Source organism: Scleropages formosus, chromosome 16 (assembly GCF_900964775.1).
Source record: "Scleropages formosus chromosome 16, fSclFor1.1, whole genome shotgun sequence".
NCBI lineage: Eukaryota > Metazoa > Chordata > Actinopteri > Osteoglossiformes > Osteoglossidae > Scleropages > Scleropages formosus.
The window spans coordinates 2,696,610-2,720,877 of record NC_041821.1 but is presented as its reverse complement, the minus strand read 5'-3'; the positions used below and the strand labels follow the sequence as shown (position 1 = coordinate 2,720,877).

At 54.5% G+C, this 24,268-nt stretch overlaps 1 protein-coding gene across 5 annotated transcripts in view; it reads left to right on the top strand.

Moving 5' to 3' along the window:
• The window catches only part of stox2a (storkhead box 2a), a 43,413-nt gene that overhangs the window by 8,136 nt on the left and 11,009 nt on the right, over positions 1-24,268 (top strand). For 2 of the 5 annotated variants that reach the window (XM_029258948.1, XM_018735992.2), the window contains exon 2: positions 21,233-21,385. In XM_029258948.1, coding sequence (XP_029114781.1) covers positions 21,233-21,385 — 153 coding nt within the window. Of the gene's footprint in view, positions 1-5,157; positions 5,874-16,780; positions 16,957-19,943; positions 21,039-21,232; positions 21,386-24,268 lie in introns of those variants that run through there. The other 3 variants (XM_018735993.2, XM_029258949.1, XM_029258950.1) reach the window with 3 other exon arrangements.

Sequence of the window (24,268 nt, the reverse complement as noted above, 5' to 3'; positions counted from 1 at the left end):
TCGCTGCTTTTGCACACTCTCTCAAGCGCCTTTTCTCACCCAGTGTCACATTTGTGGCGCAGTTGAGCAGAGCAGCTCAGCGTTTCCTCTTCCTCCCTCTCCTGTCGGCCGTACCGGGGTAAACGTACTCCAGACGCTTGTGGTTTTCGGTCACTCTAATGACACTTTTTTTTTTTTTTTTTTTTTTACCCTGGTCTGCCCTCGGCGCTTTCCTCTTAAAGGACCTCCCTCTCGGTGGCGTGTGACTTCGTTCGAACCCGGTGCAAGCGACCGTGAAATGCAGGCCCGAACTGCCCTTTCTGAGCGCGGCGAACCTGGCGATTCCGAATGTCCGCTCGTCGTCGCCGCGTTTCTCACCGTCGTCTCGTCACGTGCGCACGCGTATTCGTTGAGTCCTCGTCGCCGTGACGACGCCCTGTAAACATCACAGCGTCGGACCTCAGCAGGAGCCCACGGGTCGCTCCCTCCCCTCTGTAGCTGTTCCTCGGTACCGCGGTTCTTTGATACAGCGTTGTGTCCATCTGCCCGCCGAGGTCCCCATTTGTCCTCACGTCCGGATCACGGGCAGAAAGATGGGAAACGGCCCTTGTTTCCCACGGTCACACGTAGCCTGAGCGTGTTAGCGTGCGCGTGGCTCCCGTTGGCCTGTTCGACAGGGACGCGTGTTCCCACCGGGGTCAAAGGTCGTGGTTCCGCTTCGTCGCAGGGACGTCCTCGGGTGAGGAGCCGCCGAGTTCCGAACTCGTGACCGAGACGGAGTCGAGAGTATTGTGCCGAACGAGCGTGCGCGCGCACGTGTTGCCGCCCCTCCCCGCAGCCGTCCGCAGGGGTCCCTGGCTCACGCTCTCTTCGCAGAAAGATTTGTGTTGTAATCTTCTCAGCGGCGTGGACTCATCACTCTTATTTTGTGAGAGCGGTCGGGAACCAGCAGCGCGGTGCCGCCAACGTGGCCCACTTCCTCAAACGGTCATACTGGGAGCGGACCCAGTTTGGCCACTGCGCTACACGTACGTGTGTGTGTGTGTGTGTGTGTGATTGGTTCACAGACACCTGGGTCCTGCAGATGCTGCTATCCATCACTAAGGAGGCGGAGCTGCACACCAGTCGCCGGACAGCAGTGGGAGCCAAAGTACCCGCTGTCACATGACACTGAGACCCCCCCCCCCCCCCCACACACACACACACACACACACATCCCAGAAGCTTAGCAAAGGGTCACCTGATCCACGCAAAGTCTCACCCGATGATCAGCTGTGCCACCGCTTAGACTGTTGTCACCTGTCCACCACCCCCATTCACTTGGCGTTTTGTGTGTGTGTGTGTGTGTGTGTGTGTGTGTGTGTGTGGGGGTTGCTCACCTGCCAAAACCCATCAAGTCCAGACATCAGCGCCCATGAACGCGGAGCTCCTCGGCCATTCTGACACTACCGGGCGCCGCCCCCGGATGTCACACACTCCCACGCGGCGCTTGCCGGAACCCGGGGCCGCTGGCAGTCCGACGCACTGCTAATGTTTGTTTACTGTCAGCGCGCTGTGCGCGGGGGGCGGCAGAAACAAAATATGGTTTTCACACATTCAGGGGTAACACAGATGGGCCTGGTGCCAGAACACACAGTAAACGCAGTGATACGTAGGACAAGTACACCATACTGACACACAACAGTGGGACAGCAACGAGCGCAGTCACACACACACACACGTTTTCCGAACCGCTCGTCCCATACGGGGTCGCGGGGAACCGGAGCCTAACCCGGTAACACAGGGCGTAAGGCCGGAGGGGGAGGGGACGCACCAAGGACGGGACGCCGGTCCATCGCAAGGCACCCCAAGCGGGACTCGAACCCCAGACCCACCGGAGAGCAGGACCTGGTCCAACCCACTGAACGAGCGCAGTCATCTACGTTAAATTCCACCACGGTGTTGATACCGTGGTTAATAGATGAGTGGAGTAAATCGGTGGGAACGGCTGTAATGTGATGTGTAAATACAAAGTGTTTTTATACTTTGTTTATACCCTGTGCAGCCAGGTAAATCCCTGTACCGGCTCCCCTTGACCGCTCTCCTCCTGTCCTGGACAGGAAATGTCCATAGATTTTATAGCTGGACAGGTGGAGCTGTTCTCACACCTGTCTGATGGACAGGACATGCGTTACGTTTGGGGTCAAATCCCAAGCTTAATGTTTTGCCTTAGATAAAAATCGAGGTAAAATATTAGATGTTTGACGCGAGGCAACGTAATAACCGTGGAACCGTGTGACGTCATTAAATGCGCCGTTTTGAAATCCAAACGTGTCAAAACCGGGCAGAGAGCCCTGAAATGTGGCTGTTTCGGGAAATTTCCATTTTACGTTGGACACCTGGACACGGACTCATCGCCGCTGTCGCCAGGTTGTCCAGAGTTGGACAGGCGCGGTGTTTGATGGGACAGGCAGGAGGTAAAATGCACCTGTCCTATAGACAACCAGCCACAAACACGTTGCGTCCTGAGCCTCTCGAAGGGCTTCCGGGCCCTGAGTCCGTGCGCCTCCTTGACCGCTACGCCCCCTGCTGGCCAGACGGAGGAGGGTGCGGCGTTGGCGAAGCCGGAGACGTGCTGGGTGCGTGTGCCGTCCGCGGCCCATCTGGAGGGTTTCGGCGGGCGTTTGCCAGGCTCATCAGGGCTTAATGATAGATAAAGCACTTAGAGAGGGAAAGGACAGCCCCCCACCACCCCCTCGCTCCTGGACACCCCCCCTTCCCCCCGAAGCCTAGCACCGCGTAGCACACAGCTAACCTCATGGAGGCCCATGTGGTGGAGTGCTGCTTGTGCCATGTGTGTGTTTCGTGTGGTGCGCTCGTGATTTTTCTGTGCATGTTTTTGGAGGGAACACAAAGCGAGGAAGTGTTTTGTGACCCTGTGTTCGGACCGCTCTGGCCTGGGGATGACCGTCAGCCTGCAGCCGCGTGACGCCGCCCCGTCGTCCGACCGACACGCAGGCGGCGGCATTCCGAGAAACGTGTGGCTCATCCTATCAGATTTGCACAAGCTGATTAAGCGTCCGATCAGGAGACGAGCGGCTCGCGACTCGGTTGATATCGACCGCAACGCGAAAGACCCCACGTGGACCGACGAACCCGGGACTAACCCTCTCATTAGGCCCGAGTGCCTGCGGCCCCTTCGCTGCTCTTTTTAAATATGGGGCAGCAGGGGGCGTAGCGCTTAGAGCCACTGCCTGGCACCCTAAAGGACCCAGGTTTGAATGTGAACGGGTACAGTAGAAAGGACCCTGCTACGTAGAAGGGTAAATCATGGTAAAGTCGATTTATTTAACACTGGAAGTGTGTGTCTGATTTTCATCCTTCTGGGATGGCTCATCACACCTGTGGGTTTGGAAATGGCAGTGAAGAGAGCTTGGATTTCTGCTCCTAGTCTCTGTGTGTGTGTGTGTGTGTCTCTCTCAGTAAGGGGGCAACGTGACTGCTGTGACCCCAGGCCAGCGGTGTGCGTGCGTAATGACGCCTGGTTTGTGGCAAGAAGAACCGCGTGGTTCTGGTTGGAGGGGGAGGGGAGGGCAGGCGGCTGCGGGGCCCTTGGAGGCGCCACCTCCTGTTGTATCCCGGAGCGAGGCCTTCGACTGCAGCGGGGAAAAATACGACATGCAGCTGCACAAAGGGTTGTGTGCAACTGTAAAGTATGTAAGCCATGTGAGGCGCGTGCATATTTGGCGTAACGCGATGCCCCTCGGGCCACCGGGGCTCTGTTATTACAGTTGGCCTCCGTATACGGCGCACCGGGCCTCACGGGAGTGCGGCCGGCGGTGGGTTTCGCTGCCCGCGGGGCGTCCGGGTCAGCGTGTGCCGAGCATGAGCTCATCCTGGAGCCCGGCGAGCCCCGCCGTCCTCCATCCAGCTTTCATTTTTAAACAGGAAGCTGTCCTGCTGGTGTGCTGGGGGTGCTACTTGGCCTGTCCAGGGAGTCTTCTGGGTTGAGTTGGGCAGGGGGGGGGGGGCGGGGCGGGGCGGGGCTCATCGCCGGCATGTTTCGTGGTCCGTCTCCCCGGCTGCTCCGTGGGCCCATCTCTGGATCGCCGTGAAGCGACCCACCCCACCCTTGCCGTTGGTGTAAAACGAGTCCCGCTGGATTTCTCCCCTTCCTCCCCTCCCCCGAGCAGCTCTCCGGTGTTGAGACAGACGGCAGACCCGCGTTCCCACGGGTTGGGGGGGGAGGGGCGGTCTTCGAGACCCCCCTGTCCCCACTACACTGGTGTTCCCGTTGCCATGGAGGTGAATCGGGTCCGGGGGGTGGGGGTGGCGGGGCGCTCCTTGCAGCCGTTTCTCACTCTGGACCCCAAAGGGGGGGATGGGTAGAGGGAGGTGACCGAAAAGGGGACGCAAACTCTCGCAGGAAAAAAAAAAAGAGCTTTTTCTTTCCTAAGGGGGTGGGGCTGTTGGGGGGCGTGGCTTGCCGGACGGTTCGTTTAAAGGAATCGCACAGCTTTGTATGCAAATGCATCGGTGGCCTGCGATTGGTCAGGCCATGAGCCCAGGGGCGGAGACTTGTTCCATTAGAATGCGGAGCCCCGCCGCGGTCCGCACGGCTAACGCTAACATAACGTTAGACCGGGACACGGGGCCGTCGCTCACTCGCCCACCACTCCTCCTCTAGGAGAGAGGGGGAGAGAGAGAGAGAGAAAAAAACACAGACGGAGGGACGAGCGTGAGGCTCCAGGAGCCGTAGCAAAGCGCCACTTCCATGACGAACGGACAGGCTCTCTTCTGCACCTCTTGTTTTTGATTTTTTTTGGGAATTTTTTTCCTCTCCCAGTCGTCTCTCTCTCTCTCTCTCTCTCTCTCTCTCTCTCTCTCTCTCTCTCTCTCTCTCTCTCCGTGTTTTGTGCAAACACGCACGGTCGCACGCGCAGTCACGGACTGGCTACCGCGGTCCCGTCCGCACGCTTGCACAGGCACCCTCTGTGAGTGAAGAGCGGCGGAAGGGAGAAGGACCAGGTCACCGGAGATATTATCCGCATGGTGATCGTACAACGTCATCGCACCCGTGCGCCTGACCGCCTCTGGGATCTATCGAGCTGAACAGCCGCATTCTCTCTGGGTTGTTTTTGTTTTTTTTCCTGGGTTTTTCTCTTCTTTCTCCCTTTTCTTTTTTTTTTTTTTTTTTTTTTTTGTTTTGTTTTGTTTTGTTTTTGTTCCCTCCCCCGGTGTCGGGATGATGGCCGCGGGTCCCTGACTGCGGGACGACGGTCATCCCTCGGCGTCCAGCCCGGGTAGCGTTCTGCATGCGGGCCCGTGTGCCTCGTCGGCCCTTTTGTGTTCCCGCCTCCCGCGCCCCGTCCACCTATTGTTGGACACCCCGGGCCTTCCGCTCCGCCGCTCTCCCCCTGGTGCCTCCCGCCGTTGCCCCCCGCCGTTGCCCCCTCGTGCCCCGCACGTAAATCTGGAAGCGATCGAGCGGCACCGGGTGCCTGTGAAGGCTGATGCATTGTGGGATGCGGCCGTCGAGGAGCGGCGAGCGGAACGCGAGCGCCGTGTGCGTGGATCGGCGGTGCCGGGAGCAGTGAGTAGCGCGCCCGCGAGGCTGTGTGCGACGGCGAGAGAGCTGCTTCCGGTCCCCTGTGCCATGCCCCCGGTGTGACCCTCTCGGCCCCCCTCCCGGGCCCTGCCGACAAGGGGAGGGGTCCGAGTCGGGCAGGTAGAGCACCTGACTGACGCCATGAAGAAGACCCGCAGCACGACGCTGCGCCGTGCCTGGCCCAGCTCCGATTTCTCGGACCGGGCCTCGGAACGCACGCGCTCCCGCAGCGAGAAGGACTACCGTGTGCACAAGCACCACCCGGTGCCGCTCCTCACGCAGTCGCCTCGAGGATACATGACGCCAGGTGAGTGCGCGAGGGGGGCGGAGCCTGCGAGGTCTCGCCGTCGGGTGGTTCGGGACCAGACGGCCGCGTCCTTCGCGGCGGGGACGTCTCGGCCTCGCGTCGGCCATCCTTTCAGCCAAAGGGGATCTGACCCAGAGATCCCGGTGTCCGTCTTCATCCTCTTCCTCCTCTTCCGCCCATCGGGGCGGTGCCCTTGCTTTCGGCCCGTTTTCCGTCCGTCTCGGAGATCCAGACGTTTCGGCGACTGCATCCGCTCACCTGGCCCAACAAAGTGCCCGTGGTATCCTGCACCTCCCGAGTCCTCAGCACCTGGTGTGTTAGATGAGGACGGCGCCCCCTACCCTGCAGGCTCTCGCTCGCTCCCTGCACACACAAATATAAATAGACTTAACGAACGGCGCACGTGAACCGAGTCGACGACACATTTATTAAAAGACACGTTTCCGGCCTCCCCCTCCGTACCTCGGAAGAAGGAAAAAAGTATAAACCCTCGAAACAAAGATCCGACGGCCGAATTTTTGCGAGTAGCAAACGTAAGTGGTCCTGCGGTCTTCCCGTTGAGTTTCATGCCGACTCTTTATTGGGGGGCACTGGTAGCTGCTTCGAATTCAGCCCTCGCTCCAAACTGCACGGACAAACAAAACAAGGAATTAATATTTAGTGGGTTTACTGGTGAATGAACATAAATACCAGATGTCAACAAAGATTTTTTGCGTGACATTCGGAGCCTTTCGCGGCAGTCTTTGCCGCATCTGGCTTCTATTTTTTTTTTTCCCCCCGTTTTGTCCATTTTAAACATCTGCGATGCAGACTCGCGTTGTCGCACCTTATTTATATGTCTAGCGTTGACCCTGAATGTGTCGAAAGGGAATGCGTGCCATAGTACGCGCAGATGGTGTTGACGATGCAGGTTTGCGCCGAGGGTGGCGGACGCTTTATAACCCATATACACATTCGGGGTGGATGCCGGGGATCGGCTGTAGATGACGTAGATCTGCGACGCACGCCGCCGCGTCGTAGATATCCGTGATGCAGGTCGGCGAGAAGCGGGGCTCGTCGCGGGTGCTCGGCCGCGTCTGTCGGCATACGCTAATCCGACAGAACGCCGCATGGTTTGTCCGCGCTCCCGGGCGGTGAATGAAGACCCCTCCGGATGCGAGGGCTTGTTTTCTCCGCGTGTGTGCGGGCTTGCCGGGACCGGATCCCTGCGGCGTGCACGTTAATCCCCTCGGAGGGGCGGCGGTTCTCAATGCCCGGCTTTCGTCGGCTCGCCTCTCGCGTACACGCACCGTTGCAGCCGAACGTAGCCGAGACAAAGAGGTGTTCCGTTGCGGCGTGGATCTCCGCGGCGGCTCATGTTCGGGCCCCTCGGAGCATCTTCACCCGCTCCTTCTTATTCCTCCCCTTTGTTTTGCTTCACGTCATGCCGTTTCTTCTCCTGCGAGCACCTGGTTCGGATGCCCGTGGACGTGCTTGTGGTCTTAACGCATCCCGACGAGCACACGGCAGCGGGAGCAGAGCAGCGTGTGGTGCGGACCAGCTCGGCGAATGGTCTCCATCCCTGTCTGCGGTGTGCGGTGTGCCCCGATGACCTTCCGTCGTTTGGGTCCCAGGCCCAACTTCGTGCAGTTGGAGACGGGAAGCTAGAACGCGTTCCCATCCGGTCACGCATCTACCGCACGGTCACGGCTCCCCGGCACCCGTCCGCCTTCCCGTGGCCATTAATGGACATCCGTTAGCGTTCGGTCCCTTTCCCTGAACCGCGCGCGGGGGTTAGATGTTTTGCGTGATGGGTCCCGGCAAAAAGGGTGGTGTTGGACAAACTGTCTTTTGACAACCGCGTCTGTGTATAAAGATCTTCGTCTGTCGCTGATGCACTTTTTTTTTTTAACTCTGACTTCTTAGTCACTTTGGAGAAAAGTGTCTGTTGAATGAATAAATGTGAATGTAGGAGGTCTCTTTGCAAGTCTTTTGCTTTGATTTGTCTTCCTCACGCAAGTGTGTGTGTGCGTGTGTGCGCTTTTGGTTATGAGAGACATTACCATCGTTCCAGGAACGGAAGCGTAGTGGTTAGATCCACCACCTTTGCACTCAAAGCACCCAGGTTCAAACCCTACCTCCTGCTGCAGTACCCTTGATCAAGGTACTTATCCTGAATCAGTACAGTAAAAAATACCCAGCTGTGTAAATGGCTAAATCATTGTAAGTAGCTTAACGCTGAGTCATTTTAGAGAAAAGTGTCAGCTAAATAAGTACACACACACACACACACACATTTTCAGAACCGCTTGTCCCTTACGGGGTCACGGGGAACCGGAGCCTACCCGGCAACACAGGGCGTAAGGCCGGAGGGGGAAGGGGACACACCCAGGACGGGACGCCAGTCCGCCGCAAGGCACCCCAAGCGGGACTTGAACCCCAGACCCACCGGAGAGCAGGACTGCGGTCCAACCCACTGCGCCACCGCACCCCCTACTCTAAATAAGTACAAATAAATGTCATTTTCCCAGTGGATCTTTTTTACCCCTAAGCTTTTGTTTCTGTTTAGCATGAAACACCTTGCTGTAACTGAAAATCGGGGAGTCATATTGAAAACTAGGTGGATCTTTGGCCTTGTGTGTGTGAGAGAATTCAAGTGAAAAGGACCAAAATGTTTTCCAGACATGTTGGAAATGTGGAGCTGATAGCGACCAGCGTTCATTTTACCATGGTTTATTCTGACCCAGAGGTCCCTGGTCAGAATTACTATGCCGATTATTATGGTGAATGACTTGCAGGCTGGGCTGCTTCTAGAGTGTGTGACGGCAACCCTGAGTGTGTTACTGCTGGACTCGGCGTCCTCTCGGCCGGGCCGCCGGAGGAGACCTTCACACCCGTGGGAAAGGGGGGCCGCCATGCTGGTGTGGTGCACTGAGCTAGAGCAGGGTAAAGTTGATAGTGTTCCAAGGCCTCGCTTTGTTAGTATACACACACCCAGAGCTTCTCTTCCATTTGCGCTCTCATTCTTGCATTGAACATCTGTCCTTTTCTCCAGCACACGCTGTCGCTCTCCTTCCCTCGCTCTAAAAATAAGTGTCCACATTCGGGACGTCCCACACGCTGCTGACATCACTAACCCCGTTGTGCAGGATTTACACCAGATGAGCGCGGGATGTGCGTGCATGCGAGGTCCTGCACGTTGTGCTGTGCCGTCCGTCATTAGGAGCTCTCTGCGCCGGAGCCACGGTGCACCATACTGGCCTATTTTACAGCGCTCTGCCCTACATTGCACCGTGCTCCCCGTGCTTTGTCTCCTGCCGTTGGACTTCGCCGCCGTCCATCGCTCCACCGGTCCGCTCTGCACGTGTCGCGAAACACACCGTGTGCCACAAATGCCTCCTGTAACACACTGCACTAAATCTCCACAGCATTGCTCTCAATCTGCATTGCGTAATAGAGTAAATCTGCATTGTACAACATTAAATTTACACACTTTCCGGTGTCCTGCACACGATACACTAAATCCGCGTCGCGTAATATACACGGTCCGCATCGCACGGAACGCGGAACCTTCGCTGCGCTGTGGACCCGTTCGTCTTCGAACGCCGGTGTAACTGAGCTGTGACTGCAGGCCGTCCCACCGCAAGCCTGGTAAAAGGTGCAGCCCTTGTGTGTGTGGGGGGGGGGTCTGGTGATCATCTTCAGGCCGCAAGATTCCGTCTTTGTTTTCCCTGACACGTCCAGCGAAGCTGCCGTTTGCACATGGAGTTGTTGACATGAGAACGTCATGCGCCTGGAGTAACTTCTGCAACCGGACAGGGCAGTTGCATAGGTTATAGATGAGCTCCATGTGCTCTTGCTCTTAGGCCTCTTCTTGTCGCAGCCTGGCCACCAGGGATGCACGTTATCCGTGAAGTAAAAGCATCTGCTGAGCAACTGCACATCGTCACGCCTCGGACGCCCAGTTGAATTGCCCTTCCTCCGTTTGTCATTGTTTGCCTCCGTTTTCCAAGTTGGAATAAGGGGAAGGAGTAGCTGGTTGGATGATCGTTTATCACAAGTACACCCGCTATATGAAAAGTGCTCCGTATGTTTGATTGCCGTGTAGCTTTCCATGGAGAACACTCCATTTACGTTACTGGAATTCTTTGAGGACTAAATTAGAAACGAGAGGTCAAGTGAGCACCACGCACTATGTGATGAATCACAGCGGTCTATCCACACTGTCATGTGCTTATCGTTGGTAATGGAAATGAGACGATGGCAGCGGCTGCTTCAGATGCACACTGTCAGCTTTACACAGAATGGAACTTCTGTTGGTGTTCAGTAGTGTGGCGCCGTGCCGGAAGAACCTGACCCAAAGGGGTTGCAGCAGTAGAACCTAGGTTTGACCTGGTGGTGCAGCGGAGGTTGGGTTTGACCTGTTGGGTCTGGAGCAACAGAATCTTGGTTTGACGTGGTGGAGCAGCGGAGGCTGGGTTTGACCTGTTGGGTCCGGAGCAACAGAATCTTGCTTTGACCTGAAGGAGCAGTAGAGGTTGGGTTTGAGCTGGTGGGTCTGGAACAACAGAATCTCGGTTTGACCTGGTGGAGCAGTAGAGGTTGGGTTTGACCTGGTAAGGATTGGATCTGTGAAGATCAGGCTTGACCTGGTTAGGTTTACTACAGTGGAACCCGAGTTTGACCTGTTTAAGCATTGATGATTGTTTGACCAGGTGAGTTTGAAGCAACAGAACCTGGGTTTCATTTGGTTAAGCAGTGGAGGTTGTGTTTACTGCGGTTGTGTTATCCATGTGGTACATTAGTAGGTTGTCGGATTTTGTTGTCAGAACAGTTTAGTCTTTGACCCTGATTTGCAGAAGACACAGCAATAGTGAAACGTTTGAGGGGATGGGATTTTCTTGTGGGGGTGAGGAGGCTTTGGATATGTTAGGGAGGGGAAGAGTTTGGGAACCCCTCTGCAGAGAGCAATGGAATCCAGAAATTCTGGTCCAGCCAGGAGATCCTTCGCTGTTGTTCTTAAGGTTTTTTCAAAGCTTTCAAGAAAATGTGGTCTTTCCTTTGCTCTTTTGTGCTGAAGGTAGTCCATATTTCATTGTTTAGGAGGAGGTCTGCATTCTGCCGGATTTTAGCTCCGCGGGCCTCCTAGGATCCTACCAGGCTTCCCGGGCCTCCTACCCACCTCTACTAAATCAGCATTTCAGGGTCCAATGCATCTCCATGATTAATCCCAGATTTTTGCCCCTGTTTTCTTTGGAAAGTCAGCGTTGTTCTTGGAATCTTGTGGCGAGACTTGCTGCGCCACCGAATGTGATGAGTGGGTTTCTCTGCCAAGCCTGACGACCACATTTGGGGGCCATGCGGCCAGGTGGGAGTGGTTACAGCTGCCCTTGATGTTTGGGAAATGAGCTAAATGGAGGAGGTCTTCGACTGGCGTCTCCTTGGAAAAGGGCTTGGCTCCTGGGTGCTGCAAAATTTGACTCTCTCCCTGGCTGCCGGGACAACCAGACCCTCTCTGGAGCTGTTTTTCGCATCTCGATAGTCTGTCTTCGATCACTTCTCTGGCAGAGTCTTGCTTCATTAACAAAAGGCGTGTTGGTTCTCCTTCACTATCAGTGCTTTCCCAACATCTTAGTTTTGTGATTCAGTTTGTGGTGTTCAGACATGGAGCTGCTGAGATGTAGAGCACTGGGCCTCTCAGTTCAAGTAAGAAGCCATCATTCACCCATGTTCTTGATTGGCATTTCCTCATGGAGTGGTCCAACAAGAGCTGACCTTACTTTGTTGAGTGTGGGGCATCCTTGTGGAAGACATTTGCTGTTATCTCACCTGCTTTGTATTGAGTAGTTCTGATGTTTAGCACACAGTGGCTAAGTTGTCATATTTATTCAGTGAGTTTCTTGCTTTTACAAGTTGTTCCTCTATGCATTTTCATATTTTTGCTAGTCATCCACATTAAATGCCTTGACTGAGGGGCCCCTTGGAAGACTGTCCTTAGCCACAGCACCACCTACACTGCCCAGGTGTGCACTTTTTGTCAGGTGACAGTAAGCCTCTGGCAGCTGGTTTGATTTACATGTCTGAGTCCCACACGGCTTCTGTAAGTCGCTATGAATGCCATACGGCTTCACCCCTGCACCTAATACGTCTCTTTTTTTTTATTTTTCTGCGGCCCCCCGAAGCACACAGATGTGGACAGCTGCAGTTTCCACAGTAATATTTCTTTTTATAGCGCTCGCATGAGATGGCAGCTGTTTAATGTTGAAACCTGTATTTTATCTTCTTTTATGTTCACTTTATTCTCCATTTTGCTTTCAGGTATGTCTTTTTATTACGCTCTCAGCATGCGTGCCTCAGCACAGCCGTAAATTAGGCGCTCAGAAAAACAAAAGTGCACCGTTAGGTCGACCCTTTCCTTCTCCCCCTCTACTGAAGTGCAGCTCTCCTTTGGGCTCTGGGGTGAAGCACGGAAGACTGTCGCCCCAGAAATTGAACTTTTCCCTAGACGATATGGCAAACATTTGAAATATGAGTTTTGTAAAAATGTCCAGTACCACAAACTCTGTGTAACTGCTAGTTCTAGAATATTCCTGACTCCATGCTCTGTCTGGAAGTCTGAAGCCTCATCCGTCGTGTGACCTTGTCGCTGGTGTTAACCGGACCGCACCAGTGCCACTCGGTCATTCAGGACTTTGGGTCATGGCTGCCATAGCTGGTGCCGTAGTTTTACGAGGTTCATGTCTTCACAGATGACGTTTTAGACCATGCTTCATTGTCACCATCCATATACGTGACATCGTTCCTCTTAAAACTACTCCTTCACTGCTTTCATGACATTTTCAGAATCCATTTGCAGAGCCGCACATCACAGTGTGTCTGTTTGTGGTTAGTCAGTTATGAGTTCTTTGGGACGTTTAATGGAAAAGTCTTAAGGGTGAAATTCTTGACAAAAGCCAGCGATGATGCTGTCTCTCTGGAGGAGACCGTGGAGGGTGTGGGGTCTGAGTGTGAACGGATTCATGACGCAAGACCCGCCTCCGTCTCCATCCTCGTGAAACGCTGAGACGGTCATTCGTTTGGGCACCGAAGCCTCACGTTTCCCGTGGACATAATGGATCGCGCTTATGATACAGCTATTTATAATCGCGCCAAATCCCTGACATAAAGCATACGCCAGCAGCGTTGGGTTCAGACGCATCATGCTCCAATTAAACCGTTCTGATCGCTGCTTTTCCTCAAATCCGCTGCCCTTTGCGTGCTCACATGGTTCTCATTGAACACAAGCGCGGAGTTCGGTGCTCTCACCGGGAAGGGGGGTGCTGCGTTTCGGGAAGCTGCGTTCTACGTAAAAAGCCTTTCTTATCCCGGTGTCCAGCCGTACCGCGTACGCTGTTTTGTTCGGTGTTTCAGATTCGAATTCCAAGAGAGGAGGAGATGGTGATGACTGTTATTGACGGAATGGTTCATTGTCGATTGAAAATGGCAGGTTAACGAGTTCATGCCATAGTTGTCTGGAGTGGTCGGTGGAAAGCAGAGTTTTTTCGGTTCTTTCACCTGGCGCACACACGCACGTGGCGGGTGCCGAGGACACCGGTGCTCTTGGCTGGAGTGTCACTTCGGCAACAGTGCGTCGGGCTCATTAAGCCTTCACTTTGTGAATGGCCTCTGGCAGAGCGACCCTCGAGCAGCCCAAGGTCACCGCCGCGGGTCACCATGACACGAGAAGTGGGCGTGCCGGCATTTTCTTCAGTCACCGCGTCACTTTCTGATTGATTCCTCATTCGTGGAACAGTCAGTCTTGACACGGGAAGCACAGTGTGTTTGTTTGTTTGTTGGGTGTGTTTCCTCGCCACAGACCGTGCAGCAGGGTGTTTTAAGCATGCTTTCTTTTCGTTTGCAATGTCATCACTGGATCATTAACCCTCCTTTTACATTCAGTGCACAGGGTGGCAGGTGGTACAGCTCAAGCAAAGGCACTTTTTTACCCAAAGTTCAGAGGTCAAAGTTAGAGATAAAGGCCATTCTTTGTATGGGGAAGGTGGAAAATGTTTCCGTTCGCTTCGTTCAGCGCGCGTCAATACCACACACGTGTGTCGGCTTGATCATCGCCGCAGTGCTCGATTCAAGAGGGGGACCACAGGAGCTCCATGCCTGCTCATGACATCCAACCCAGATTGATTTTTCTTTTATGTTGTCTTTATGAGCACAATAATGAGTTGTTAATAGTTTAGAAGGAGAAGCAGGGTTGGGGTGTGTGTGTGTGTGTGTAGGGGGGGTTATGTACCTTGGCGCCACATCCTTTAGACTGTCTCCACCCCCCTCCCCAACTCCTGCACCCACGAACATCCTTTGACTGTTACCCTTCTCGGGGTCAGGGGGTTGCAGTGGCCATGAGTGGGGAGGGCCAGTGGACAGGACCATTCCTCGGTTGTAGTGCCTGCCCCATAGGGGCCCTTGGGGTTTAGCTGTACGCTGTCACTGTCAATAAGTCATTACCAGGTTGTTTTATTCTTTCGGTGTAGTCGTGGGGGAAAAAATGCAAAGCTCAAAGATTCTCGGTTCTGGCTCCAATGTGGTTGAATGCCCTCCCTCCATCCCTCAGAACTGCTGAATCCCTTTCAGTGTTCCAGAAGGGTCACGGAACACCTCACCGTCACGCGCGTGTATGGAATCACTTCTCTCCGCACCTTCCGTCTGCTCTATAAATTCACATTATATCACTTGTCACAAATACCAGTCCTATATGCCGCGACTCATGTAACGTACACTGGTTTAAACAGGGACTTCAGACAAAGCAACTGTACGCAACAATTGTGTTTGTGTCCGTATCCCACCGTCCGTTGGGGAAACGTACTTCTGTTTTCTCCGAGATGTACGTCGCTTTGGAGAAAAATGAATGAACGTGAACTTGAGTGGTAATCAGTCAGCCTTTGCACCAGTCACAGCGTGTCCTTCAGCCTCCTACCGCCATCTAGTGTTCCACCCCTCCAGGTGGCTCTCTGCTTCGGCACGGTGACATCATCCACACTTTCGCGTACATCAGCGAAACATATATTTCATCATCGCGGAACACGTGGCGGTTGCGGCTTTGCTGCTCCGCACTCGATCCTGGGAAGCGGGGGTGGGCTTGCGACCCGCCTGACTTGGCCACTTTGGACCCGTCCCTGAGAGGGCTCTGGAAACGCATTCGGACCGCCCCTTCTAAGCTCTCGTCTGCCAGACGATAGCCGCGTGGCATCGCCGTCGGGTCTCCGGCCCGTCTCGGTAAGTAACGCACCGAAGTGTGCTTTCCCGGGACCTCCGGTGGGTCGCGCCCAAAACATGTACCGCTGCCAGCCCGTCTAGCATGGTCGTTGTAGCCTGAACAGGAAACGTCTGGTAACCATGGAGCGCTGTTCTTCTGCAGGTGGCAAAAGAGCAAAGGCCCTGAAACTGTAATGGCGTGGCATGCAGTTGAGGCTTTACCGTGGTAACTAAGGTGAGCTGCTGCAGTAAACATCCTGCTGTATGAGTAGGTGTGTCCATTGTTAGGCACTCAGGTAAAGCGGTGCGGTCGGGCTCCTCTTTGTGTTTTACAGCAGTCGGTTCAGCCCAGGGGTCCCCGCTGTCGCTGGCGTTGGCCCCGGTGCATGATGGGATGCGATGCCTGCACTTCCGCCGCCGGGTTCCCGTTTTTCCCGTTCTTCTCGCGCAGGAATATGTCTCGTGTTGGTTTCGGGGTCGTGGGGGGGCTGGGGATCGCGCCTGCGGTCCGTAGTGAAGTCTGGAGGATTCCCTGTCTCGCCAGTGTGCTGCCGAAGGGTCCTGGAGGGGCTGCGCTCACTTTGGGTGCACAGAGAGGTTTTTTTTTCCCAGCGCAGCAGCAACGGTAAAAATGTCAATGGCCTGTTTTACTGGCGGTCAGGAAGTGTGCAGCACCGCTGCTGAGAACACAGCGAGGCTCTGCTACAGGTCGGTTCGGAGTCAGTGCCATCGGTCAGCGGGGGGTCTGTACCGTCACTCGGTTCGGGGTCTTTACTGTCGGTCGGTTTCGGAGCGTTTGCCGTCGAACGGTTTGCGGTGTTGACAACCAGCTGGTGCGTCGCTTGGATGGGAACGTCCACACAGCTGCTTGAGTTTTGGCTATGAAGCACACACTGTGGGAGCGCTGACGGGGGGGCGTGCGGTCTGTTGTTGATTGTGGAGTGCGTGTGTGTGTGTGTGTGCGTGTGCGTGTGTGTAAATCTGCGCTACAAGGCTCAGGACCCAACACACACTGTCATACAGACTCTGTGACAAAGTAAACATGAATAGCCCCTCCCCCGAGTTGCACCCCCCCCCCCCCCACTTCTCACTCCAACACTACATGAACAGCTAACCGCCCCCCCCCCCCCCCCCACCGGATGATGTCATCGGTTGGAGAGCAACGGACAGCTGCATGGAATAAACCAGAACCACGGCCGGTGTTCGAGGGGGTGTTCCTCCTCGCCGTGCGGTGGTGGCCCCCCCCCAGCGCCACTACTTACTCTAAACAGCGCTCACTTTTGTGCCTGGGGGGCCCCCGGGCCCTGGACTCCTGTCCTTCACTAATTAGATAACAAAGGGAGGCGTGCTGGCCCCTCCCCCGGTGCTGCGGAAGCGTCACACGTGCACCGCATGCCTGCGTACGGACGTGCTTGCGTCTGTGCGTGAAGTGTGGTTGTGGTGGGGGGGGCGCTTTCGTTGGTCTGGTGTACGACACACCTTTTTCGAGAGGGGGGGAAGAGGGAAGCGAGGCAGAAACTCGGGGCGGGTGACTGAGATGCGTTGCCATAACAACCAGTTCAGCGGGCCGCCCACTGTAGCGTTGGCGCGCGCGCGTGTGTGTGTGTGTGTGTGTGTGTGTGTGTGTGTGTGTGTGTGTGTGCGCGCGCATGCATGTCTCTCTCTTTCTCTCTCTCTCAGTGGGCACTGCTGGGGGGCGGGGGCTCGCCGGAGCTCGGCCGTGATTGGTCACACCTCTCTTGTCTTTGTGTGGACCGCTGCATGCTGGGTAGGAGCCCGGAGTGAATGCTCATTTTTCCGAAGGCTGCTGCGGCTGAGGGGTCTGCTGGGATTTGGCGGAGCAGCCGGAGCGCAGGCCAAGGTACCGAATACCGCGTCCCCCCCCTCCCCCGCTCTCGCTCGCCCTCCGTCCCGGTGCGCATTAATGAAGTGGCGTCGGGGAGCTGCGTGTAAATTATGAAACGGGATGGGGGGGTGGGGTGGGACACGCGGCTCTTGGACAAAGAGTGCTGGTGGTGAGGGATTGTTTACTAGCGGAGGGGGGCCTTTGTGCTCCTCCTCCCTGCCTGTGGGACACGTGTTGGACGGGGGAGCAGCCAGAGGGACTGAGGTCCACGGCGTCTGTTCGCGAGCCTCTCCTTCCTCAGTGCCGCTCCTCCAGCTCCCCACCTGCCTGCTGTCCTGCCTGTCGTGGGTATGTCGGGGGGGTGTCTGCTCTCACGGGGGGCCCAGGTGCTCCGAACCCACATTTGGTCACTCGTCCCTCTTGGTCCTGTCCCCCCTGGTGTCTGCAGACAACCCAGCAGCCTCTGTCCCCTGCAGAACTGGAGTGTAAAGTCACACACTCCTCTCTGGCCCCCTGCAGCTCAGGCAGGGATGACGTAATTTTGCGCCCCCCCCCCCCAATGTGCGTGCCCAGCAGAGAAGAGCACGGCCGCACAGCACCCCCCCTGGCAAGTCGGCCTCCGTGCCTTCGAACCAATGCAGCCCTCTGTCCTTCCTGTTGAGCCTCGTAAAATGCTTTTATTGTTTTATTGCACCCTGTGTGTGTGTGTGTGTGAGAGAGAGAGAAATTAGCAGGACCAGGGGCCATTACCAAGACCACACTTTTGATCCAGGTCATGTAGCTGTGTGTCCAGCGGGTGGCGCAGTGGTTAGCGCTCCCACCTTGCACCCGAAGGACCTGGGTTCGGATCCCACCTTCTGCTGGAGTCCTTGGTCAAGGTACTTTGAATTGGTACAGTAAAAACAATCCTGCTGTATGACAGGGTAAATCTGTGTAAATTGCTTTGGAAAGCAGGAGAAAAATGAATAAATGTCGCAATGAGACCGCTGATAGTTTTCTGTCCCTCGGAACACATGTGACCGTAGGGTTATCCTCAGCCTTCATGTTGGCTTTTCTATCCTTTGCTCCCGACTTGAACATATTTACCCAAAAGGTGATCAGAAATCTGGGTGTTCCGGGCTTCGAGCCCATTGCGAGTCGGTCTAAAGACCGAAGTTTGTCGGCGCGTCGTAGGTTCTCGGCCCCCGTTGCGTTTGCGCACGACCTTCACTCGAGTGCCGAACGTCGCGCTCGACGAGCAGGTGAGACACCCGACTGAGCTGCTGCTTTTTGTCTTGCGAGACTCGTTCTCGGTCCCTCCCGGCACCGAGGACGGCGCCGCGAGATGTGGGTCTCGGTGTACAACTGGGTCACTAACTGGGTCGTCGCAGGACGACCACATGGAAGTGCGAGTGCAGCGCGCACACGCAGAGAGTTTATTTTTTCAGGGTGCACCGGGAAGTGGAGAGGAACCCAAGCTAATCGTGCGATTGGAAGGGTTCGGGTTCGAGACGCTGACCGGCCCCTGCCAGTGTGCTTCTGAATGGGGCCGTGAACCTTCCTGGTGTGTTGGGCGGTAGGATCAAGGTTTCCTTAATGGCGCTGTGTGTGTGTGTGTGTGTGTGTGTGTGTGTGTGTGTCATCAGGCAGCTCCGAGAAGTGCGTGGATCTCATTTGACGGCACGGACAAGCCCGTCATCCCCCTTCTCGGCGACTCTCCCCTGTCCTCAGTGCACCGGTTGCTTGCTTGTTCTTGAGTTCTCTGCCCACGTCTTCCCCCACGGGCTTTCGGGCTTTGCCGGAGGTGCCCGTCTGTCCCCGCGCGCAGCGTGTCCAGGCCCTCGTTGGACAATTGCGCTTCATCGCGGTGTTCTGAGTGCGAAAGGAGTAGGTGGGCAGGAAAGTCCACCTTCAGACTCGGGACGCTGGACAAGGACCGGGAACTGAGGTGTGCAGAACTTAGAGGAGCTGTGTGAGGCCACTCGGATGTGGCACCTTCACCACAAGTACCACGTTTTGACATTTCCTCTAATATTCCTCAGGGACCGAAACCTCTGGAAGGGTCTGCGGTGGTCTTGTATGGTCTTTGGCGATCTGGGACCCTCTGTGGTGGTCTGAGATGGTGTTTATAGACCTGGGACCCTCTGTCATGTCACTTCTTCAGTGGACCACGGCTCCATCAAGGCTCTTTTCCAGATATTGAGAGCAGATATTCAATGTTGTGGAGCACCAGGCTATGGAGCTCTGCCTTGGGGGGCTAGATCCATGATGGCTGCTGCTTCTTAGTTTTTTTTTTTTTTTTTTTTTTTTTGCAATTATACCATCATTTACTTAAAAGGGTTCAGTTATTCCACAAAAATTACCCCATTAGACAAATTCCAGTTGTGAGGGGGTCTCATTATCATACTTCTTTATGAAAAAAATAATCGGTTCCTGGACGAAAAAATGTCACTTAACAGTAAGAATTAACCAAAATAAGGTATTTTTACAGTGTTGACAAAATATTTTTACAATATCTGTAACAAAAAAAATCGATTTCTCTCCAGATTATTAAAGCTGCTACCATGGACTGCAGGAGCGAGTACTTTTTTGGACGGTCGGTGTCCCCTTTGGACCCCGACCCATAAACCACAAGAGAAGCACTTTGTTATATAGCTCTTTTCAAATGAGCTGTTTATCACTTAAATAATTGAGTCAATATTTACATAAAACTTTTATTTTAACTGTGAGTTAGATTTACCGTGATCGATGCTGTGATTGGCCGAGACTGTCCATGTGACAGGAAGTAGGGACTCTCTACACGACTTGGGTTTGTTACGTAAGGAGCGTCGCGAAACACATAGTAGGCAGTGAATAAAATACCTGTTGTGAGTGTAAAATTACCATGTTACCGAGGGGAAAAAATGCCTTTGCACTGAACAATGAGCCCATTGTATGGAAAAAACGGTTTGTGTTTCCATAAGCCATTGCAGTGATTTTTTTTTTCTCCTCTTTTTTTTTTTTTTTTTTTTTTTTATGGGGGAACAATGTATTTATTCCTCATGAAAATGAGATGGTGTCAGACGTGATTTTAAGCTCTGTGCTGAAGACGTGGTCAAAACTGGCCAAGATATCAGTGCCTCCCCAGCTGTTTACCTACCGTGGAGGGGTGGGTGGCCTCGGGCACTGAGCCCCGTCTGTAACGCCGTGAAGGTCTTCACCTCCGCTGGGTGTTGTATTCAGGCTGCTGAAAGTGTCTCGTCTGTCCTCCAGTGTCCAGCACTGTCTGTCCACGTAACGCCAACATTCCCTCCGCTGCCCTTCCTGCTGCCGTGACCACCAGCTTCACCCCCTTGTACCTCTTACACCCTTGGCTCCCACAGTAAACTTGACCAGTATCAGTCAAGGCACCGGAACAGCTTGTTTCCTGCTTACCGGACCCATTTCCTGTCCCCGAAACCACGCCCCCCCAGCTGGCTGTCGGCTGTAGCGGTACGTTCGTGTGACGGTCGTGCTCTTGACGCCCCACACGTCGGGATGGTCATTGAATGCCACCCTGTTTGTTGCAGCGTCCGGCTTCCTGTGTGTCGTTGGCGTGTTCTCTCTGGGGGCTGGGCTTCTTGTACGAAGCGGCGCTTGGGCAGTACGGGTTGCGCTCAACGTGGCTCTGAAGGTCCAGGAGTGTGTTTCCAGTGGGCTGCGACCCCAAGCACACCATGCTCCACCTGAGGTCAGTTACACACCAGGCTCGGGACCCTAAGGGGTCAAGCATGTTGCTGGTAAGTAAGAGGATGAGTTGACCCTGCAAGTCAAAACTAGAACTTCAACACCGTTGAAGGACTGAAGTCTGGACCTGGTTGACCAGCGCTGGCTTTACACGCAGTGCCACCACGCTAATCGGTGCGAAACCGTTGATGGGAATTAAACGGGCAACACAACTGGCCATTAGTTGTCAACCACGATTGACCGTTTAGTCCCCAGAATTGGATCCTTTCTTCAGTTCGCTTTTCGAGGTTGAACTCCGAGATGAGGGGAAGTTCTCAGACCGCCGATTTCAGGTCTTGGGACACGTCGCTGGCTTCGTCCCGGTCATCGCGAAGTGGCGTGGAGAGTCGGTCCCGTCCACCTTTGAGTGTGACGTGAGTTTTCCAAAGGAACGTTTATTTAGTTCATCGTTACTTTGAGGGAATCTCTGTTCATGTAGCTACTGCTGCTCACGTGGGGGGTGCAGTTCAGCGTGTTGGAGCAGATTTTTCTGGATTTATTTTGTATCAATTGTTTTTCTTTTTTGAGTCGCGTGACTCCATATAACCTGTTCCCGTCTCCCCCGCAGGTGATGTGTCGCCCATCAGCATGTCGCCCATCAGCCAGTCGCAGTTCATCCCTCTGGGCGAGATCCTGTGCCTGGCCATCTCGGCCATGAACGCGGCGCGGAAGCCGGTCACGCAGGAGGCGCTCATGGAGCACCTGGCCACCTGCTTCCCAGGTAGGAGCGCCAGCACGAAGCACGGCACACGCGGTGGAACTTTCCGGAACGTGGGTCCTGGATGTCTGTTTGACATATGTGTTGCTAAGACAGCAAAGTGAAGCCCCCCTTTCGCCGAAGCAATGTGTCAACAGCGCAGGGAGTCTCTTGTGCGGCGCTCGGTGCTCTCGCTGCAGGATGAGGTCATTCCTGAACAGCCTGTCACGCTGCCAGGGGCTCGTACCGTTACTCCGCCGCACCGTCCGTTCTGGAAGGATCCGTGGCGAGACAGGAGGCGACTGCTTCCATCGGTCCACGGTTGCTTTTCGATGCCGACCGCGGCGTCCCCGAATCTGGACCAGGTACCGCTGTAGTTAGAGCTGCCACCTTGTACTCCACAGACACGGGTTTGAATCCCACCTGCAGCTCTAGTACCCTTGATCAAGCCGATGAGTAAAAATTTCTCTGGCGTGTAAAAGATGCTTTAGAGAGAAACGCAAAAATGTCAATGTGTTTGTAAACGTACGCTGTCCACACTGGAGACGTAGCTGGAGGTAGCTAACTGTTAGCTGTGTGGAGAAGTGCCAGTCGCCATGGTTCCCCGTGTTTTCGCCATGGTCCCTGACTCACATAGTGTCAGTAAGAACCTTTTTGGAATCCTTTGTCTTCTTGGCAGCAAACGTCACTCATTGATGCCCGAGCAGCGGTTTACAGTGCAGTGACCGCCGAAAAGGGTCAATACTGTGCCGTTGCCCTTGTTTACGTCACGGAGTTGCCATAGCAACAGCTTGTACCTGGGGGGGGGGGGGGGTCACCGGTCTTCCACGGGTTTCGCATGCTTCCTGGAAGAGCGTTGTAAATATTAAATTATTTTACAGTGTAAACGTGGTTTAGAAGGTGAATGGGACGGACGGGAGCGCAGGTGGGACAAATGGGGTCCTCTTTGCGGGACGTGGCCACAAACTGCCTCCGTGGCTGTTCCAGCTGCACGGTCCTTGCCATCGAATCATGGAATATTATTACAGTCGTTATTATCGTTTTTTTCTTTCACTTGACCCTTTTCTCCAAGGTGACTCACAGTGTCACGGTTGTACAGCTCAGTAATTTTTACTGTATCAATTAGGATGAGTACCTTGATCAAGGGTACTGCAGCAAGAGGTGGGATTCAAGCCCATGTCCTTTGATGGCAAGGTGACACCTCTAACCGCCACGCCCCCTGCTGCCCCTGCATGAGGGTAGCTAATTTCCTCAGAGAAAGATCACTGAGTGCAGGTCTCTCTGGGTTTGATCTCTTTGTACTCCAGGTATCTCCTCCTAACCCTTGTGGACGTCTCCATCCCCCGACCCCCTGACTTCTCGCGAAGTCCCCATAGGCCCAGCGGCTTCTCAGTGAGCCGGACCGGTTGGGGAAACGTCCTGCAGTCTGAGGTTTTGGACACTTTTGAAGGCGGGGACTTGTTGCATTTGGTCCTTTCCTCTCGGCTCAGGGTTCAAGCAGCTGTCTGACGCTCGCCACTCAAAGGCTCATATTATTACCCTGCGCATTTTAATCTCCCCAAATCCTGTTATGCCCTCTGTATCGACCCTGCAGGCAGAGTTTTTACCGTGATGGACGGCAGTTCAGGATGAAGGCTGTGTGTGTGTGTGTATGTGTGTATGTGTGTGTGTGTGTGTGTGTGTGTGTGTGTGTGTGTGCGCCTGTGTGCGTGTGCGCGCTCTGCGGTGCTGCTCAGCCTTCCGTCATCCCCCTGTGCCGAGTGACGCAAGAATGGCGTTCCGATGACATTTATCGGAGATGGCGCTTTGAGAATTCCTCCAGTTGCATGGTGATGGGGGGGACTGGGAGGGGTTGGGACCAATCTGTGTGCCCCCCCCCGGCGCCCCTTCAAAGGTGCCGGGGAAGCCCCATCGGTGAAAGGAAGGGGTTGTGCAGCAACAGGGATGAAGGCGAGTTTTTTGGTGTGCCCGTCCACGCCATACACCAAACCCCCCCACACCAGGTGAGCGAAGTCCGCTCCAGGGGACGGTACATGTGGCCCCGCCCATCCCAGGGGTCCATTGAAGCCCTCCCTGGGTTGCTCCTCAGGATGCTGTCCTCTGTGTCTCAGGGTTGTGTTGGACCGGGGGGTGTTGAGGATGGACATAGGCCATAGAGGACAGTTCAACAGGGACATGTCCACCTGCAGAAGGACCCCATTGTTTACGGTGTTTTCCATAAACTCACTATATATATGTATGTGTGTGTATGATGTTTTTTTTTTGTACTATATATTCTATGCGTGTATAATGTATGTAATATATACATACATACAAACACTGTGTAATTGGGGTCACTATATAAATGTGTCCCTGATTTCTTCGTGTCTCATGTACTGTGCATTTGAGATATTTATGAATATTGACCCGTTTCCAGAATATATATGGTACAGTGACCTGGTACCTTCTTTATCAGAGGAAAAATAGGCTCTTACAAACCTGTCATAAAAAGAGGAACAAGGAGTGCCGACATGCACACACACACGATTATTACGTTTTCCGTGTATTCGTTTTTGTTTCGTAGATAATCTTTTTTTAAATCACAAAGTAGTCCTTTGTGAAAATAGCCTTGTGACTGTTCACTGCTTCGCCGGGAAAAACTATATCAAAATTGTCCTGCCAGTTAATCGCGTCAAAAGTTGGTAAAAAACGGAGATATTACTGTTGTTGTGAGAAGACGGTGGGCGACGTGCGGTTGGAGGTGAACGAGGATACGCTGGTGAGCCCGGGGACGACTGCGCGGCGGCCTCGTCTGCGTCTGCACGACTGCGTACCCATGCGGCACCGCGGCACGTCACCGGGCGAGTAAGGGGGGGCTACATGCTAGCAGCGCCATGGCTCCCTTCCCCAGGAAGGAGGGGAAAAAAC